Genomic DNA, 21056 nt, shown 5'->3' on the forward strand with positions numbered 1-21056 from the left:
AAAATTCAGGCTTGACTGCCAGTTGTTTCGCCAAGCTGCGTTTCGGTATAACGACGAATTAAGCTGGCGAGATACGCGACGAGTTTGTCGGCAGCGGTGTCGGGGCACAATCGAGCAAGCACTAATCCCAGCTTGTCACGGGCATCAGGATTTAATACATCCAATTATGATACGAAGTTCGTTCGACGTTAAATGTAGCGTGTCAGAGGATGTGCGGGTTGTTCCAAGTCGGAGCGACGAGCGCTGGCTGCGCAGCACCCAGAAGGCTTGACGTGACCGAAATCACCAAGGTTCTGGTTTCCCCGCTCCGCAGGTTGCCCCTCAGGAAATGTAACCGGTAGCTGAAACTCGTTTAATTCAATGTCCCGACCAAAAGTCGCCATGACATTTATTACGACTCAGCCAATTCTCCCCCGCCTTACTCGGGGACCCCGATCATCGTCTTCGACTTATTAAACGATCCAAGGTTGGATGGTAGCCAGCATTAATTTTCTTGCTTACCATCCACAATATCCTCTTTGAAAATCTCCCCTGAAAAAATCCCCCATTGAAAAAATTCTCACTGCAGAAATTTATATTTTCCTCGTCAATTTAATTTAATCTGTTTTTTAATTTTTTCATTTTTTTTTTTCTTTGTTTTTTCTGTCATAGATGATTTTATCCTGCGGGGATTTTTATCGGAGAGATTTTCTCTAGCCACCATTTTCTTGGATCTAGGATTAAACTCAGACCCCCTGCCGAGGTTTTTTACCACAGAAAGAAACCCCCTTTTCACATTCTCAGGGAGTATAGGCTATCAATTTTTAAGTATAAAACCGCAATACTAATCAAACATTCTTTATTAACAAAACTTTTACCCAGATACCCCATGTATAATACCCAGAATTATTGATTAACAATTTTATCTTTCGTTACAGCTATGCGAACTATAGGTAGGTGTATAATATGTACAGAAACGTTTGGCCCATAACCACAAGATCAGAAATAGGAATAAATAAAAGTTACACATTACAATGTTCACACAACTGAACGAGTTGCCTTCTTTTATCCACGATCAGTTAAAGTAAGCGTTGAAAATATCATCTAGAGTCAACGTCGAGAGAAATAATTCAGTAGCAACGCTAAGTCATTTTTCGATAATACACGTCCTCAATGTCGTTTCAGTCTAAGGCGATTCAAAAACTATCGATGGTTAATCTTGATTTCGGTTTGAACGCGGATTGAACGCATTTGATCTAATGCGGTAGCGTCATAACTGGTTTACAATCTAGCACCCTGTGAAGGATCGATCGTCACCGTTTGAAAATTCGGAACTGTTGCCAAAAACAACCCTCCTGTAGTTCTTGTAGAGCATTTCCTGTAGCTGTCGGGCGTGATGGGCGTCCCTGGTCTCGCATACGACCTTGACCTCGACGCTGAATATGTCCGACATGATCCAGGCCCGCTCGTGCATGATGTCTTTTATGGACACCCCGATGTCGGCGACCATCTTGCAGAGCTCGGAGATCCCTCCTGGACGGTCGGACACCGTCACTGTGAACTTGAGGAGGCGACCCTCGGCGGCAAGTCCGCGCTCCAGGCACCTACCCAGGATCGTCGTATCTATGTTGCCACCGCAGAGGGGAAGGACCACTCTAAAACAGATTTTAACCGATGTAGGTGAGGCGGCAACGCCCTCGAAGAGGTGCGGGCTAAGGGATGGCCCGTTTAACGGTTAATTAACTTTTACGATTATACTTCGTTTCGGGTCGTTACGTAACGACGCCCGGAAACGACGACGGAATGACGCGCGAACTCTGGATGGAACGACTGACGAAGAACCACCACCCCCATGCTTCGTTGTTTCTCAAGGATCGCTACTCCTTGCCGTATACCTACCATCTTCCTGCGGGATCGCGTATCAGAAAACGGGAAAACCGGAGTCCCAGGAAAAAAGGTCTTACAGGTACTGTCAGGAACATTATGCATTCGAACTACAAGAAATCACATTCCAAAAGCTCGTAAAATTGTACAAAATTGTTTTATGAGTTACGAAACTACTAAGTTGGTGTGGCATTTGAAACGATGGCGATCGGAACATCGTTCAGCTCTTCGTTGGAGGAACTGAGCCGTTACTTTCCTAATGAGCTGCTTGAGAGATGTTGGAATCTTTGGTTGCGAACTCAAATGGTGTCACCTCACCTTTTTCCTTTCAGTTCGTCGAGCTGTCCTGCGAGAATGGCGGCCAATCCCGTAGCTCCGGCACCCTCGACTATGCACTTCTCATTTTCGACCAACTTCAAGATCGCTATGGCGATCCACTCCTCCTTGACGACGACTAGCTTGTCAATCAGCGGATCGGCAGTAACGAAGGCGTTGTAGCCGACCATAGGGACGGCCAGACCATCGGCTAGAGTCGATTCGATTGGTGTGTAAGTTGGACGACCGGCTGCCCGGGCTGCCGTGAAACTTGCGCACCTGTGGGACTCGACGCCCTGGGAAAAATCGGTGAAAAGTGAAAAAACCGTTCTGAGAGGCCTTTTGGAGAGAAAGAATTGTACAGTTTCATTACTTTTTAACTTTTTTTCTCTTTCTAACGTGTCCCTCGAAAAATTTGCCGTAAAACCCAGAGAAAGTAGGAAAATATTTAGAAGTCAAAATATTTTCCTACTTCCACCAGTTTCTTTTAGTATTTATCACATATATTTCGAGTGGCTCATTATAAAAAAAAAAAAAAAATGTCAAATAAGGAACTACTCTGTTATACAGTATTTTAGGATACGTTGGAATTAATGCTTCTGATTCTTCCGATTCTTACTATAACTTTCACATGCGGATGCAGGGTTTTTATCGCCAGTGCAACACCGGCGATGAGACCTCCTCCTCCGACGGGAACGACAACGGCATCGATATCTGGAACCTGCTCCACGACCTCCAATCCCAATGTTCCTTGACCGGCCATGATGTGCGGATGATCGTAGCTGGAGGAGGGAAAGACCGCATATCACACTTGTGACAGTGGACATAGACGCCAAACTGAGTCGGGAATATTGTTCCTACCCGTTGATGTAGACGAGGCCCTTTTCCTTGCCGATCTGCATGGCGTTCTGCTTGGCCTCACCCATGTCCGAACCCTGGACGACGACCGTTGCGCCGTGCTGTTTGCACGCTGCGATTTTCATGATCGGCGCCACAGCCGGCATCACGACTGTCACCGGTATTCCAAGTTTTGCCCCATGGTAGCAAAGTGCCAAGGCATGGTTGCCCAGGGAGGCCGATATCACTCCGTTACGTTTCTGCTCGTCGGAGAGCATCAGCAAAGCGTAGCGAGCGCCTCGCTCCTTGAAGCTTCCCGTGGTTTGCAGGAAGTCCTTCTTCAGGTACAGCTCCATGCCCATGGAGTCCGACAGCCGGGATCTCTGTTCGACGGAGGTTTCGGGTGAGTGTCATGAAAAATGATGTTTGTGCAATTGGAAGTGAATCGAAGACTTCCGATTGCTCGATATACAGTGATATTTACATACCGCACATGGTGTGTTGATTATCCCCGACTTGATTTTGAACGCGGCTGAGGTCACGTCTTCGCAGGTGATTTTTTGTGGATTTCCCTCGACGCAGTAAGGGTCAAAGACTGACTCATCTCCCTGTAAAATCAAATCGTTGTACGTATATGCGGGCGTAAAACCATTGAGCTACTGCGATAAGGCCAAGCAATATTCAGGTAGTAATTCTTCGGTTCCTTGATTTTACATAAATACTCCTGCTGTGCCATATCTCCCTATTATGATAGAATATGGAACGTCGATAGTCTTTTGTCACCGCACATATTGACTCAATGACTCAACGCTCATTACTGATAACGCGCGTATATTGGGTCAAAGGTTCATGCTGAGTCAAAAAACCGTTAATCGGTACTTACACCCGTCTCTCTTTGCTTAAAGTCTACGATTCACGTTGTTGGTCTTCAAGATCAACTCTGTGATAAATGTTGCTATGATAAATTCGCAGAATCGGTTAATGTTGTCAACCTTGGAATATGGATGTGAATCACAAAAAGTATCGAATGCCTGAACGTTAGTCATTGAAACTGTCACAGGACTGTCGTTATTATTCAATGTAATTTCATTTTTTTTTTGTTTACAATGCTTTGTGAAATATGAATCTCAGTGTTATACTTTTTAACTGTGTTAAACTTTCGTGAAACCGATAAATCGAAAACCCATTATTGGTAATGTTAATTCGCGTTCGAAGATGTGACAACCGATCAAAGTGCATTGTTCAAAACGAGTGCGTGATGGATGGAATTATTTACTTCGATTTTTCACAAGGTACGGAACTTGAACATAAAATTCAATCCTAAATTATCCCGTGTAACACCCTCGCCCTACAGTAGAGTTTGATGAAGATTATAAGGGAATTAGATAACTTACCGTAGAAATCGAGGAGACGGAAATGTTGCTAGTGCTCGAGTAACTCTTGTTAACTCCATTTGAAGCAAACAAGTTAAGAGGCTGACTTGGAAGCTTATTCAGATCCCTCATCTCGCACCTTGTTTTCAATCTTCGTAGGTAAACTTTAATTACGTTATTGAACAACCAATAACCTGAACTTCAGACGAGATACTGCGCGGGATACGTGTTTTATGGAAAATTGCCTCCGACGAATATAATCGCGAACCTTGTGACCTTAAGCTCGAGTCTCCTCTTGCCGAGAAACTTTACTACTGCTGCACTTACGGATGGGGGCGGGTTACTTGCCCCACTCGGCAACAGTACGCGCTGTGTCACGTGACGGTCACTTATCGTCGTCGGCTGTTTCTCGGACGGAACATTTTCATTATATGTATACATACGTATACATAGTCTCGACACGCCTCACCACCGCAGCATCGACTTCGACCTTATCAACCATCATTTCGCAACACGGTTTACTGTCAGCACTTTTTTCGAAAATCCGCCACAAAATTCTCGGGCTCAACGCGTGTTTTTTTTCAACTACAGTGAAAAGTCGCGACTTGATCGAACGGAGACGAGATTGCCAGTAATTATGATAACGATTGATCGTGAATATGTAAGCAACTGCAAACACGTGGATGGAGATAAATTCGCTGAGAAGAATTATTTGTGGAATAATAAGCGAGCACGGAAAATTTCCATTACACTAAACGCTGTTTGCAAACCGTTAGAAATCGTCTGATTATAAGGGTCAAGTCCACTTACCACATTAGCCTGGCGCCAAATTTTTCTGTGCTCCATTCTTATACAGTGGTCAGAGTAAAATTGAAACAGTCACTCTCGCCGGACCTCAGTCAGGTGACTCAATAAAAAAACGCAATCCAACCAACGACTACGAATCAATGACCTCGCTCTCTGATATCTAGCCAGAAAAAACTGGAAAGAAACCACATTGCACTATTCTGTAAGTCTCGCTGTAATGATTAGTTGAAATTCGGTCATCGCACATGTATAGGTGATCCAGCTTTGACCCCATCCAAATGTGTAGATCTTAAATCTATCTTAAATATAAGCTCAAGTGGCTCTTACTTGATCATCGAATATTCACCTACTAATTGTTTCGTGCTGACATTTTACAGCGACAAATCTGTAATACCGTAAAGATTTGCTGGTTTTCAAGAGGGTGAATAAATTTCATTGCCAGAATGCACATTCTGGATCGAATTTGACTATAATCATTGCTGCATCATTGTGTGAATCATAATAATCGGTAAATTTCCTTAAAGGGGGAAACCGGTTTATGAGGTCGAAATTTTGCTGTTTTTCATGATTTTTTTTAACCAGAAAGGAATAACCACAAAATGTTTAAACTTGGAGGATATTTTATTTATGTTTTCAAGTACACTTTGAAATTTTTTCAAATGATTTCCGCCGGAAATAGTGGAGTTGCCGCGTGCAGTCCATGGGCGATTGCCGTCCGAGCATTTGGCTTGCGTACATCCCTGACGTCGCAATTTTTATCTGTAATCGTCGGGTTTTTTTTTTTCATTAAAAACATACTTTCTAAGAATATGAACCTAATTTTGATCAAACAAATTGAAAATTGCATGTTTTTGAGGTGCTTGAACACAATGTCATGTTTTTATACTATATTTTTTCATCTTTCTTGCATAAGAACATATCTTTATAATAACAACATAATCCCCGAATTAGGTTCATATCACGTGGAATTGAATAAAGAATATCTACACCAAATTTCAGAACGATTGATCAATAACTTTTTGAGCTAGAATGTACGCAAGTCGAAAAAACGTCGTTTCGAGAAAAACGCGTTTGAAATAAAATGTAGCGAAAACGAGAAATTCAAGGCAATAATTAATTATAAAAAATGCTCACCGGTTAATCAGCTATTCCAGCATCGTATAGCAATCCCTCTTCTTGCTCATATGCGTCATTCTATTATTCAATAGTACAGCGGTACTGAGGCAGGTAGCTGGAAAAGAAGGGTCTGGGCGACCGCTCCGTTATAATTACCGTGCGCTTCTTCACAGAACCGACGGGCGGTCACTTAAGTGCTCATTGCATTCGAACTAATGGGAATTTTGCTTTGAAATTTTGACCACATATTCTTGAATAGTTATACTAACGATTCATGCAATAAAAAAACAGACGATTTTTCGATCGGTCTAAACTGGGTTCCCCCCTTAAAGAACCGTTTGCACACGGAAGGCCGCATCGCGAACCGTGTCGAACTCGAAGGAAAAATCACCGAAATCCTTGCGAACATGTCACCACAACACGTGTTAAATACTACTAGTGCATTCTATGATCTCCTAGGGTACTGCACGGTAATGATGGGTGGCCAGTTTGAAGTCTACATCGATGGTTTTTTAGTATAAATTATCAATCATTACAGAAAATTAAATTATATTAAATTCTTCGTCCTGAAATTGACTGTTTTACAAAAAATTGCGAGAAAATATTCAATTCTCTCTTAACGTTGAAATTAGGCTTTAAACAGAAGCAGCGAGTTTTCGCACAGTTGGACCTGTATGATTTTTGTGACAAAATTTCTACAAATTCTCACTGTATAATACGTATGAACAATTCAAGCCTGTGGACAAAATGGGGCTCCTAACTGTTTCTTTTGTAATGCATTTTTTAATATTTTATTTCATCTATTGAAACAATTATCACGTTACTAAAATATCGTGATTTTATTTATGATGACATTTGTATGAATCAATCTTAGAAACACATTAATGAAGTGAAATCTAAAAATCGGTGACTCAAAAGTGTTAGTTGTGCTGTACTAATGGATGAAATCCGTTCACTTCAATGTTTCCTAATTCGAAAACTATTTGATTCCATTTCATCAATGTGTTTAGAATATCATTTAAGACAAATTACGGCGTGAAAAAATGTTCAATTTGTTATGGACGTGATGATAGTTTTAATTGAAAGAGTAAAACAGTGAAAACTTGATGGGATTCCCCAATTTTAAATCAATTTCAGTTCATAACCAATGATCTTTGATGTTTATTGTTGTTATTTTAAATTTGTCATCTTCATTAGCAATCATAATAACACTTAAAGAAAGTTTTAGTTTCGGTTACCGCTCAGTCCTTAACTATTTTCATTCTTTACCACAATCGAAAAATATAGTTCTAGGTAAAGAATGAAAAGTAGTTTTCTAGCTGTTGCCAGAAAGTCTAGTATCCGTTACTATTCTTTCTCGTTATGATCACTGTGACTATATTTTCTTGTAACTGTTGCACAAATTCAATGCCTGTGCAATAACAAATTGACGTTAAAGCCTTATTCAACGGAAAAAGTACAGTAAAGGGAACAAACTGATTTTACGTTAGTAGCGTATATATGAAAGTTCTGGACCACCCCCCCCACTCCCCCCCGAATCCGCGGTGTGACCCCCCCCCCGCCGCCAACCCCCCCCCCCCCCATCCGCGGAGGTACCACCCCCTCCGAATCCGCGGCGGTACCCCCCCCAAATCCGCAGCGCTACTCGCCCCGTTGATCATTTTCGGGTTTTGCCGCAAGATGGCTGTTTTCATAGGATTTGACGCGCGCGCGCACACACACACACACACACTCACACACACACACACACACACACACACACACACAAAATAATTCCTGTCGAGACTTGTTTTCCGCCGAACGTCATAAACGTAGGTATTCGGGGCAAGGGCTCTGGGCCCCGATTTTTTATACCTGCACCGCCCATTACCTGCTTTTTGTTGACCGATTTCCATTACATACTTGGGAAACTATACATTGCTACTTTACTCGCAGCATTTGCGCGGATTTTTATACTTGGGTGGGCATTCATCGTAGGCGGCGGTGGGTTCGCGGGGCGGGGGAGGGGGTGAAAACCTGTTCCAACACGCTTTTAGGCAAGATGCAGCTGCGGAAGCGGGTCACTTCAAACGAGCAATAAAACCCAAAAATTTGGAGATAGGGGGATGGGTGAAGGCTGGGCCCAGTCGTCTCTGACGCCATTTTTCCTTCCGAGATGCGCAGAACGCAGTGCGCACCGCCTCTCTGACGTCATTTTTCCCTCCGATATGCGCAGAACGCAGTGCGCACCGTTCCCTAATTCTTTCGATCTATCGGCCATGTAAGCTCAACGCATCTGATGCAGACTCGTCAGCCTTTCACGTACCATCCGTCAGTATATAATCGAGCGCAACATTCCCACTCCTCAACATGGCGATGATCCTAGACGTGCAATGTTTTATCGGTCATAACATGAAGTTTGTACCCAAGGAAGTCGCAGTCATGAATGTAAACGGGTCGGGTCTGGATTACATCATTTTCAAACCGCCCTATGATTTGGCAAGCTTACCACTTGAATTTAGAGCTACCGATGTATGGTTGACACGCAATCACCACGGAATATCATGGAACGCGGGCAACAAATCTCACGAGGATGTGACGAAGATTGTGAGAAAAATGGTTGAAAATGCGTGTTACGTATACGTAAAAGGGGCGGAGACGAAAGCATGGCTGACGGAGATCGTCGATGGTACAACGAGGGTTATTAATATGGAAGATTTGCATATCATACCCCCCGCAATGGAAAAATTGAGGTATATGGAAGCGGCACCGTGGCATGACGTGAACCATGGATACTCTCCAGCGAATAACCTCCAGCAAGCAACAGCGCTAGGCTCAATTTGGTATGATGACAACTCTGAATACATCCCGGCATACAATTGTGCCTTTCAAAATGTGCAGCGACTAAGGAGTTGGTATTCGAAGGAGTGTACCAGCTCCCTCGAGAAATCCTTCCGTCTTTACAAATAATTGGACGGTTTAAGTGCAATGATGTCCGAGTATATAGCTTTTTTACCAAAAGAATTGATTCGCACGTTCGCATCAAACTCCATCAATGATGCGCGGGATAAACTACCAGAGAATATGAAAATGGACTACGTCATCGCAAGTTTCCGCAGATGTAGCATGCATTACACACCAGGACCCGATGGCGATATCGTGGATGGACCGAATCCTCTAATTAAAGACTGTCTAGGTTGCAATCGTGTGTATAGATAATATGGACAATATTCACCAAAATAACAATGGCATTTATTACAATATATACAATTATATTCGGGTTTATATGTAGAATATTCAATAGAATTAATCTCAATTATATCATAGCTTATACATAGAATTAAAAAAATTTACTATTCAATAAAATTATAATCTAGAAATAGGATACATTACGAATATATATCTTTATAAATTTCACCCATTCTCGTCATACAAAATGTGAATGTTATGAATTTTTACTTGTGAAAAATATATAATCAATAATTATGAATTTAGCGTGGTTTATTCCTCGAAATAATCCATAAAATCATTATCGTTATCCTGTTCGCTAACATCATTATCATCATCGCTATTTTCGACATCTATAATTATTACGATAGTTTCATTCGCCCATTTTTCCACAATCATTTCCATACATATATCACCGTAATTTATACAATGTCGGCTGTTTGGTCTCACTCGAGCAGCTCGCGCATCCTCAACGAGATCCCGAAGCTCCTCCAACGAGAACTCACGTGTTGCTTCGGAAAAGCCTATGATTATCTCTTCCTCAGCCTCCTCGTCCTCGCCCCAATCAACGATCGACCACTCATCGTCATCATCACTTGAATGAGATGACATTTTTTTCTTCCTAAAATTGATTCGCGATGAAAAATCTGTAAAACGAGCAAGCCGAAATAGAAAAGTTGATGCCGCTGCACTCATCATTTATATGCATGATGAATCTCCAGTTCAAAAAAGTTTCCACCTATTCAAAATGAGTGATACGGAGAAGGTGTGGAAAATACTAGAATTTTATTGTAATGTAGTGCTACACACCAATCCTCGTCCGAATAATAACCATCATCGTCAGCCCTGTCGATGTCTCCCAGCATTTGACGGATTTGATCAATCTCATACAGAAGTAAACCGAATCCGATGCGTGTTTCATCACCATCACCGCCATTCCAAACACCCTCCACCTCCGCCTCCCCCTCTTCCTCATCCTCCTTCACCTCCGCTTCCTCCCCCTCCGCCTCCTCCTCCTCCTCATCCTCCACATCACTCGATGATGATGATGATTCTAGATGATGCTCGCCAGCCAAATTATGTTGAAACTCGCGAGCATCATCACCAACACTATCGTCAATACATCGCTCGGGGTCGATAATTAGCGAATCAGCATCACTATCAGTCAATTCATCCTCATCATCCTCCTCATCATAAGCCGCCCCTCTGCACACCCGCTTATATGTTGGCGATCGGGATGGTGAATGGGGCGGGGAGTCTGATGGCCCCCTTTTCGGTCAGTTCATATTTTTTCGATATGATTCTAAAATTTTTCCAGGATTTTTTTATGGATACGATGATAGGGAATACAGAAAAGTTAAAACAAATCGAAAAAAACTTTTGTTAACATACTAATCAGTAGTGTATACGAGTATATGCCGGTTCTGGACCACCCCCCTCCCCGCCCCGCCCTCCTTCCCCCTCGCATCCCCAATCCGCGGCGCGACCCCCCCCCCCAGCCGCGGTGCCACCCCCCTCCGCCCGCCGCTAACCCGCGGTGCTACCCCCCCCCCCCCCATCCGCGGCGCTGCCCCCCCCCCCGCTGATCATTTTCTTGGCTTGCCGCAAGATGGCTGTTTTCATAGGATTTGACACACACACACACACACACAAAATAATTCCTGTCGAGACTTGTTTGGCGCAGGAAAGCCGCACATACGAGTACATCGGATAGGGTAGAAACCCGCTAGATCTATTGAAAAAATTCCAGGAAATGACCCCTGAAGGAAGGTTTAAAACGGCGTTTTGAATGCTTTGAACAATTTTTTTATTCAACATCAATTACATTTAGTTTTCTTCTTCTATTCTAAATTATCTTATTCTAAATTTTAACGAGTAAAATTATACATATTATTTTCAATATCCATATTAATTAAACATATCATCATTCCAAAATTGACTTATACCAATTTTTTAACAGTACCACTGATCGGATTAAATTCAACAATGCGATCGTGCAAGATCACGCAGTAGGCAGAAGTGTGTGGTGGGAACGTAATGCTACAGTCAAATTCCAATCGAATGTCCACAGTTCCAGTTTTCAATGTTTCGTTCGGCTTGGAGCAATCCATGACGATAAGGGGAGCTTGGTTTATAAATACACGCCTCGATAGCAAAAGCTCAGCTTCTTTGTTATAGTAGCTCATTTGAAACCGAACATACATATCATAGAGAATGGCGGGGATGTGCAGGCTCGGACTTGTTCGCTTTAAAGAGTCGTAAAATTTAAAACTGTGTGTACACATACCATCCGGTGAAGGGTCGGCAAGACAAGATTTTTCTCACGCCAAACACTGTTCGCTACCTGCTTTTCGTTCGCAGATTTTTTTCTCGTTGCATACCCCACGCTAATATGGTTGGTGATGTGCAAGTTCGGACTTGTTCGCTATAAAGAGTCGTAGAACCCAAAACTGTGTGTACACTGTAACGTGGCAGTTCGGTTAGGCCTGCCCGTTACAAGAGACTCCCTGAACCCTGGGTGAGATCCCGGAATCAGGGTTTAGAAAATCGAGTCGCGAAATAATCCTAGAGAGCGCCAGAACTGGAGTCACGCACCCGAGCTTCGACAGGGACGAAATAGCGCATTGCGACCAAGATATTACAGGCTTTTTTTTTTTTATTATTATTTTTGAGTGCACCGGCTACCCTCCAGTGACCAACCCCGACGCCGAAGATCTTTCGAGGCAAGGCATAACCGCGGAGATCTCGCGGGAAGGACACCGAGGCTGCGAAGGGGGAGGCAACGCAGATCCCTGCAGCGCGGGAATCCAAGGCGGACGCGTTTCCCGCTGGCGGCCGGCGCGCCGCAGCCTCCCCGCTCACCCCGCCTACGCCCGACCGAGGCACCCGCGAGAGACCAGCTAGCGACGAGGGAGCACCACCCCGCCCAACCCCAGGACTCCGTAGAGCTGCGCGGGAGACGACATCGCGATCCAGCCTTAAGTTCTGCGCCGCGTAGCGACGACAGGTGCGCGGCAAGTTGCGCAATCCCCAAAATGGATGACCGATCGATTGTTGCGCATTCTTAGGGTGATGACGTCACGAAGGATTAGCGTGACGAGATCGGCGTTGCGACCATCCGAGATCACTCTAGTTCTGGCGGTTAGCGGAAGCTCTAGTAAACAGTGATTGTTGCGTTTTTTTCGAGGGTTTCCGAAGATTAGAGTGGTTGCGAGTCGAGATGACTGGGAAAAATCACGAGGGAGTGGGCGAGTTCATCGCGTGGATGTGGAGCGGTAAGCGCTGTTAACCTTCTTGCGAAGGAATCTCGAGAGATAATTAGTAAAGGCTTGCCGAGGACGGATAGCCAGTGAGGATTGGCGTTAGCGACTGTACTCGAGATTCTTTAGCCGATACATCTGCTTGGTGACCGTAGCCTGAGTTGCGCGTAAGGAAGTAGCGTTAATTTCGGGGGATCGAGGAGATCGAGTCGAGTCACGGGTTGAGCCGAGACATTATTGCCTCGAGTTTGAGTGTAACTGAAATCCGTTACACGGGGTCATTTTACTTCATCCGATACAGCCTCCGTTCTCCTGTAGGTCGCGAGCAGTCTCACGGGGAGCATTCGAATTCGCGACTGCGTCCCGCCGTCGCAGAGAAAGTGGAGCTCGGGTGCGCGCTAATGAAACTATTCGTTCCTAGAGGAGGGTCGCGGGTGCCGCGACGAGCCTCGTTTCAGTTTAGTTTTTTTCTTTATTTGCATAATCCGTTAGTATTAAGTTGGCGATTAGCCAACGTTCTGTGGAGGACGATCGCGAGTAGCGCGTCGCGTCCGATTTTGCTTGTGGTTTCTTTTTGTGCGTAAATTAGCGGTCACGAGTAGTGAAGTGACTAGCGCACGTACCCCGTAGAGGTCTTCGGGATCACTTCATATTTTTTTTCTTTTTTCCTTGATTGATTATTTTGTTCGCTCGTTCTTTTTTTTTGTAAGCTAAGCGTTTGCGTTTGGGATCGCGAGGAAAAACTTTCGCAGTATTGTTATTATTTTTATTTTTTTTGTATTATCGCTATTTTGAAATATATTGTTTAATTTTGTTGCTGCTTTGTGGAATATCTTGTCAGCGTACGTGTGGCGTATCAGTCTCTACCCAAAAATTACCTCTCCCCTCTCCGCGGTACTGAGCTACCGAGCATATGGTCGCGGTATATCGTATTACCGATTTCGAGGCGTGTTGATCACGCCAGGCGCCCAACAAATTTCGCGGTATTATTTCAGGTTCAAGGGACATCGAGGACGCCGAATTATTTTGCACGTGGTAAGTTCTCAGTCATCTTCTCCGAGTGACCGAGGAACGGAAAAATCCACGTCACAATACATACCAGCCGATCAAGCCGAGATGCGCAGAACGCAGTGCGCATCGCATCTCTGACGTCATTTTTCCTTCCGATATGCGCAGAACGCAGTGCGCATCGCATCTCTGACGTCATTTTTCCCTCCGATATGCACAGAACGCAGTGCGCACCGTTCCCAAATTCTTGCGATCTATCGGCCTGTATATAAGCTCAACGCATCCGATGCAGACTCATCAGTCTTACACGATACTTGCAAGTCGAAAGCCTATAATTGTCATTTTCTCTGACATACAATTGTTACCTATAACCGTTAAAGTCATGGCAGTCGAAGCGTATATGGGACTTGCAGAGCAGATGGAGGGGACATACAATTTGCTGAGAGAGCAACCACCCGGAGAAGAGAATGACGCCGTCATCAATCATTGGGTTGATATTGGAATTGCGAATATCCAAGTTCTGCGCGATATTTCCATGCAACGAGGAACAACCGTTGGTGCGAAAATACGGATTCAACATACGATCGCACTTCTGCAATCTTGGGTGACGAAGATCAAGCAGTTGCAGCAGCGCACAGTGGTGACGGGTGGAAATATCGGTACTCTTGCGGGTGTACAATGGGACGACGTGGATAGCGCTTTCGCCAGCCAAATCAGAACGGGGGTTGTCACAAATCTCCGTCATAAAAATTTGGACGCCTTTCTGGACGATGTGCAGCACGTCGTCACCGAGAAGTTGGAGCTGATACTGCGCGAGGAGGGAAATGTGAAGGTTAACATCATATTATCATGCAAATACGAAAATGCCAAACATGAAGAGATCTCCACCGAAGTCAAGAGTTTCAACACCTCCAACGTGGCGATTCTCCTCCCATCAAGCGATATAAATGGTTGGTTTATACGTGCACGGGGTGATCTGCAGTCAAAGGTGGAAGATTTCGAGCAACGCGATTCCGGCTGGAGTATGATTGAGATCCTTAACCTCGCTGTAAATATCAATCGCTACCAGCCTCTCGCCGCGGGGGCGTCAACATTCGTCGAGCTGCCCCAAGACATTCGACATAAAAAGGCTGTGATCAACGTGAGGAACGAGGAGGAAAGATGCCTTCTCTGGTCCGTCACAGCAGCCCTCCACCCGGTCAACACCCACACCGATAGGACTAGCCATTATCATCGATATTTTTCCGAGTTGGACTGTACAGGTATCAAATTCCCTGCTACTCTACAAGATGTGAAAAAGCTTGAGAGATTAAATAATTTGCGCATCAATGTATATGGTATAGAATCTCAAACTTTTTCGCATCATGCAAAATCAAATACAAGCGTCATCGTGCCGATTTATTTGAGTAAAAATTTGCATAGCGTAAACATTGACATGATCCATCTTCAAATGGTTGAGAGTAATCCGGAAGACGATATGACTGGTGAGTTTGCACCGAGATTCCAATTTGCTTGGATTAAAGATCTTTCCCGATTGGTGAGCAAACAATTGTCCATTCATGAACACAAAACGTTTTTATGTGACAGATGTTTGTGCCACTTTAGCGCGAAACATGTCTACGACAATCACCGACAAGATTGTATTACGCTAAATATAGTACGCCTGGAATTTCTCAAGTGTAAAGATTCAGTATTTTCCAATTTTCAAAACAAAGGCACCGTTCCATTTGTCGTATACGCCGATCTCGAATGTATATTAATCCCTGAACCTGTGGATGAATTTGAAACTCGTAAGACTTGTGAAATTCAAATGCATATCCCGCACAGTGTAGCGTACTATGTACATTGCGCATACGATGAGACTTTATCGGAGTTTCACGGTAAACGCGGTGTCGATTGCATAGATTGTTTTATAAAACAGCTTAACGATTTATCAATTCAAGTAGAGTCACGCATCAGAAACATAATTCCGATGAGGTCTCTTACCCAAGTGCAACGCGATCGTCACATGCGCGCGAAGAATTGTTATATTTGTGAAGAACCGTTTACCCCTGAGGAGAAAAAGTGTTACGATCACTGTCACTTCACGGGTAAATATCGTGTTCCTGCTCATAATCGATGTAATTTGAATTTCAGAGAGTCGCACACAATTCTAATAGTTTTCCACAATTTGTCCGGTTACGATTCTCACTTTTCAATAAAATCCCTCGCGTCAACTTTTCCCGGTAAAATTACACTGCTACCCATAAATAAGGAAAAATGTATATCCTTCACGAAACGCGTCGATGGAACAATGATGCACTTGAGATTCATCGATTCGTTCCGATTTATGGCTAGCAGCATCGATAAACTTTCCACATATTTGACCGATACCGATAAACGCATAACACGCAAATTTTATAATAACCCGACTCAGTTCAGTTTGATGACCCGCAAAGGCGTTTTTCCCTATGAATACGTCGATTGTTGGGGGAAACTCGATGAACCGCGATTATCCGCAAAGACGCATTTCTACTCGCGCCTCTGCGATGCAAATATTTCAGACACCGATTACGAGCACGCGAAAACTGTTTGGAGGAAATTCCATTCAGAGTCATTCGCGGGCTACTCAGATTTATATTTGAAGACCGATGTTCCTTTGCTTGCCGATATTTTCGAAAATTTCCGCGCTAGCTGCTTCAAAACATACAATTTAGATCCGTTGCACTACTACACTGCACCGGAACTTGCTTTCGACGCGATGCTCAAGCGTACTAATGTAAATTTGCAACTCTTAGACAACGCTGAAATGGTGTTATTCATTGGAAGAGCCATTCGAGGCGGCGTAGCGCAATGTTCCAATCGACACGCTCGGGCCAATAATAGATTCACGGGAAAAGATTTTGATCCAAACAAAGCGGAATCGTATCTCATGTATTTTGACGTGAATAATCTGTACGGTGCAGTTCTGAGCGTGCATTTACCAATCGGTTCGTTTGAGTGGGAGTATCAGCACATCGATATAACGAACTATCCGGACGATTCGCCGATCGGCTACTTTCTGGAGGTAGATTTGGACTACCCTGTGGAACTCCACGAGGATCACAAAGACTTACCACTTTGTCCCGAACATTTTACTCCTCCAGGTAGTAAAAATTCCAAACTCGCGACCACCCTTCACCCCAAAACAAAATATATATTGCACTATAGAAATTTGAAACAGTGTTTGAGTTGAGGATTAAAAGTAACGAAAGTGCACAGAATTTTGAAGTTTGCACAATTTCCATGGCTCGAGCCTTACATCACTCTCAACACAGACATGCGTAAGCGGTCTAGGAATGAATTTGAGAAAAACTTTTACAAACTCATGTATAACGCTGTGTTCGGCAAGACTATGGAGAATGTGCGAAACCATAAAGATGTTAAATTGGTTACAAAATGGGAGGGAAGAGGTGGTGCGAGAACGCTTATTGCCCGAGCAAACTTTCACAGCTGCACCATATTTGGCACTGATATGGTTATCATCGAAATGAATCGTGTCAAAGTTCACTTCGCCAAACCTATTTACGTCGGCGCATCAATTCTAGATCTGTCAAAAATCTTTCCCTACGATTTCCACTATAATTATATTAAAACCAACTTTCCGAATAAACAAGCTAAATTGATGTATACCGACACAGACAGCCTTATTTATCAATTCAATGTGCCTAATAATCTACGATATCATCAAACGTGATGTAGATACAATGTTTGATACCTCTGACTATCCGCCCGACAATGTGTATGGTATTCCCCTCAAAAACAAAAAACAACTAGGGCTAATGAACGATGAAAATAATGGTAAAATTATGACAGAGTTTGTGGGACTGCGAGCAAAGCTGTACACATTTACTACGATGGGTGAGGATGGGGAAAAATATGACGGTGGCGTAAAAGTGAGTGAGCGCGCCAAGGGTGTAAGAAATTCGTCGATAAATAGCATCACGTTTGATGATTATAAGCGCTGTCTGACGGCTTACCAAGAGTTGACTCTTCCACAGTGTTTAATACGCAGCAAAAAACACGAAGTAAGCACGATCGTAGAAAAAAAATTGGCTCTGAGTTGGCAGGATGACAAGCGGCAATTGATACCTGGACAGACCGACACCGTACCTTGGGGGTTTGTCCCAGCCCCCCAATAGCTATAGGAGAAAGTGTGGACATAAAATTGATGTAAATATTTGATGTTTGACGGCTCGAACGATCCATTATCGGGCAGAAACGTTTCACGATCAATACGATATTCAATGGATTTGAAGTCACAAAATGCGAATTCATACACTCAACAATTATTTATTTATTTATTATTGATATATCAAGTAATTATTCATATTTATTCGTTTACCACGAGAAAAGTTTTTAGAAAATGAAGAAAATTCTCAGAAAACGCAAAAAAGTTTTCAGAAAATGAAAAAAAGTTTTCAGTAAATGAAAAAAAATTTCCAGAAAACGAAAAAAAGCTTTCAGAAAATTAAAAAAAGTTTTCCAAAAAATAAAATGTGTAATAATCGTATGGCGAAATTGCATATTATCATTATTATTATCATCATTATTATTGTTATTATTATTATTTTCGTAGTACAGAGTATGGCACATGTGCGTACAAAGGAGATAAAATGAGAAAATATTTGTATATTCAAAATCTTTTATTGTCATTCGGAAAACACATACAAATTATGTTACATGTCTGTTTTATTTATCCAACCATTGGGCGAACTATGAAAAAACCCAACCACTTCACATAGAACAGATTCCCCCGTTTGCGTTATACTTTCTCCACAAGGTAGCCGTCGGGATATTCCGCTTTGGCGAGCTCTTCCTCGTATTGTGATGCTTCACGAGGGCTTTGAATTCGCTGTTGTAAAATTCTTTGCCTCGTTCAATGTGCAGATGTGTAGGTATACGACTCTGGATCAGTACAGATTTCATGGCAGCAGCAACATCTTTCCCACTCTTGGACTTTATCGGCACCGCCCACGCGTACTTGGAAAATATATCGATGATTGTTAGTAGGTATTTGTATCCCTTGTTGCACGAGCTGTGTGCGGTCATGTCGACGAGATCAGCTTGCCAGGTCTCATTCAGTCCGCGTACATCTACGAATCGGCGCGGACAGTTGCGTCGAGCCTATCTGTGAAGTTCGGCAGCTATTGCAGTCTTCATTGTTCCCAACTCTTCACCTATCAATTTTTCGAATTGCTGTCCAACCACTCTGGTTCCTCAATCGATACTAATTCCCTGCTGGTCTGTCCCAACGATGGTGTTGCCTGCTCCCCAATATGTTTGATGCGATTGAACGTATTTTCAATGATTTTGTTATTTATGCGTAGCTGTTTTAACTCCTCGTTGTGATTATGCGCGAAACTCTGAAAATTTGATTGAAAAGTATCCACAATATCCACAGCCATAGACTGTAGAGCAGTATTGAGAACTTTTAAGGAAACGGCGTCGGTGGAGTGCTGCGGATCAGCTATGTTACACAATCGTTTACCGTCCAAATCATACTGAATGTCGTTGATGGTTTTGAATCCAACACCCGGAGGCCCTCGAATAAATTTTTTACCCCCACCACGCTCCGAGTGTTGCCCGAATATGTCTGTGCTCATCACTGGACGGTCACTGAACAAATGATGATTTTATGTTTACACGCCGCTAATAAACGATTCCAGCCTCATGCAACTCCTCAATAATGGAGACTATTTCGTTGGAATGGCTGGTATTGCCTGCAACCTGTGACGCCATAAGCAGCCGAAGACGATCCACAATTTCATTTGGATCATCCCAGTAGACGTAATGGACATCTTGCCCCTCCTTTCGCGCAATCTTATAGTCGGGTAAGCCTTTACCTGATTTTTTCGGCGAGCCAACGTGTTGTGCAATGAAATTTCTATACTTTGCGCTTTTTAAATCATCTCGAAGGTTTCCATCGGCTTGGTAACGTTTTCCATGCGCATTTTTCGTCGTTACAATTTTTATATAATTATTCTTGTCCGCGTCATTTACAACCGATGCACTGAGTGATTTTTTAAACAGTAATTCGAGTGATCCAGGTGTTCTCTCATAACTTTTATCCCCCACATTGACCAGATTATCAGTGATATTGATCGGTGTATCACCAATCATCATACCGTTTGTCAACTTTCGAACACGGTATGTGGTATCCAAATCCCTCTTTTTACTTTAGCTGAACATTTTCAAATATTGTGCCGTGGAATCCGTTGTTTTCTTCACAGGTGTACTTGTAGTAGAAATTTCACCAAACTTCAGTGTTTTATCATTTGCATCCATGAAATTCCCCTCATCCATATCCTCATCCTCCTTCTCATCATCATCATCATCATCATCCCCGGTACTCTCGCCATCTTTTTCTTCTTCTTTTTTCATTGTCACATCCGGTAGTTCCGTTTTAATTTCACGTTTAATATGCTGCTGCTGCTGTCTTGAGGTATCAACCAATTTTTGCAACGGTGTTACTAAAGGCTTGAATACCTATCCCACAACCTGTTCGGTCGTGTCCATGTCCAACTTAAGCATCTTATGCTTCCGCCGTATGACATCGGATGATTTTGGTATTTCACTCGGTGTATCGCTATGCTTGCGAATCTTGGCACTCTCCATGTTGCCGGCTCGATTGTTGCAACCAAACTGTGCAAGTTTATGATAGTTTATGCTTATAAAGCAGTCATTCCCCTTCCTCTATCACCCCCCATTGATTTCGTTATCCTTGTCAATTACGGTAAAACTGTAATTGCCATCACTCCAGCATGCGGAGCACAAGTCTTTAAATTCCTGATACGTCATGTCCGTATTCACATGATCGTTGTAGATATGTTTCAGATTCATATCATCCTGCCGAAATAGCACCAATAAGTTTGCATTGTCACGCACTAGAAGTTATGGAATGCGCGCGTACGTTTGACTTAGATAAAAGCTATCGATATCGCAATGCCTGCCTATGCTGAAGTATGCTCTGATATTATCCTGCTTTTCACAAGCCACATCTTTGAAAATCATAACAGAGTTGGGGCGAGCATCTTCCGGTTTTACAACCTCATCGTTTTCGCGAAACGGAAAATAACTCACTCCCTGCACGGGTTCTAGTAACTTTTTCAAAAATGGATACTTTGGTTGCATGAGAGATTTCGAATAGACGTAGACATTTTCGTATCGCAATCCATTGCCACGGGTGATGAGTGCGAGAAGAGCGTTAGTTTTACCGCAATTGGATAGCCCGCAGAAAATTGCTCTCACG

At 43.2% G+C, this 21056-nt stretch overlaps 2 protein-coding genes across 2 annotated transcripts; both read right to left on the minus strand.

Moving 5' to 3' along the window:
- Positions 1 to 821: 821 nt before the first annotated feature.
- On the minus strand, positions 822 to 4709 carry LOC124214680 (L-threonine ammonia-lyase-like). The gene is made up of 6 exons (XM_046617222.2): positions 4410 to 4709; positions 3504 to 3623; positions 3040 to 3398; positions 2798 to 2960; positions 2182 to 2474; positions 822 to 1634 (listed from the first exon to the last, which is right to left on the minus strand). The coding sequence occupies exons 1-6, from the start codon at positions 4518 to 4520 to the stop codon at positions 1268 to 1270; spliced, it is 1413 nt and encodes a 470-aa protein (XP_046473178.1). The 5' UTR covers positions 4521 to 4709; the 3' UTR covers positions 822 to 1267.
- Positions 4710 to 9791: 5082 nt separating this feature from the next.
- On the minus strand, positions 9792 to 18856 carry LOC138190585 (uncharacterized). The gene is made up of 4 exons (XM_069134329.1): positions 18576 to 18856; positions 10329 to 10724; positions 10025 to 10140; positions 9792 to 9871 (listed from the first exon to the last, which is right to left on the minus strand). The coding sequence occupies exons 1-4, from the start codon at positions 18854 to 18856 to the stop codon at positions 9792 to 9794; spliced, it is 873 nt and encodes a 290-aa protein (XP_068990430.1).
- Positions 18857 to 21056: the final 2200 nt, after the last annotated feature.

The sequence above is a fragment of the Neodiprion pinetum genome, chromosome 3, assembly GCF_021155775.2.
Source record: "Neodiprion pinetum isolate iyNeoPine1 chromosome 3, iyNeoPine1.2, whole genome shotgun sequence".
Classification (NCBI taxonomy): Eukaryota; Metazoa; Arthropoda; class Insecta; order Hymenoptera; family Diprionidae; genus Neodiprion; species Neodiprion pinetum.

What these genes read in the sequence shown, in the direction of transcription:
- LOC138190585 (XM_069134329.1), bottom strand. Translation starts at nt 18,856, where the DNA reads ATGACCGCACACAGCTCGTGCAACAAGGGATACAAATACCTACTAACA. An exon ending in TATTATTCGGACGAGGATTG is followed by an intron (nt 10,141 to 10,328) that starts GTGTGTAGCACT and finishes AATCAATTTTAG; the next exon opens with GAAGAAAAAAATGTCATCTC. An exon ending in AGGCTTTTCCGAAGCAACAC is followed by an intron (nt 9,872 to 10,024) that starts GTGAGTTCTCGT and finishes TAATAATTATAG; the next exon opens with ATGTCGAAAATAGCGATGAT.
- LOC124214680 (XM_046617222.2), bottom strand. Translation starts at nt 4,520, where the DNA reads ATGAGGGATCTGAATAAGCTTCCAAGTCAGCCTCTTAACTTGTTTGCT. An exon ending in GGCCTCGTCTACATCAACGG is followed by an intron (nt 2,961 to 3,039) that starts GTAGGAACAATA and finishes TCCCTCCTCCAG; the next exon opens with CTACGATCATCCGCACATCA. An exon ending in GACGAACTGAAAGGAAAAAG is followed by an intron (nt 1,635 to 2,181) that starts GTGAGGTGACAC and finishes AATCTGTTTTAG; the next exon opens with AGTGGTCCTTCCCCTCTGCG.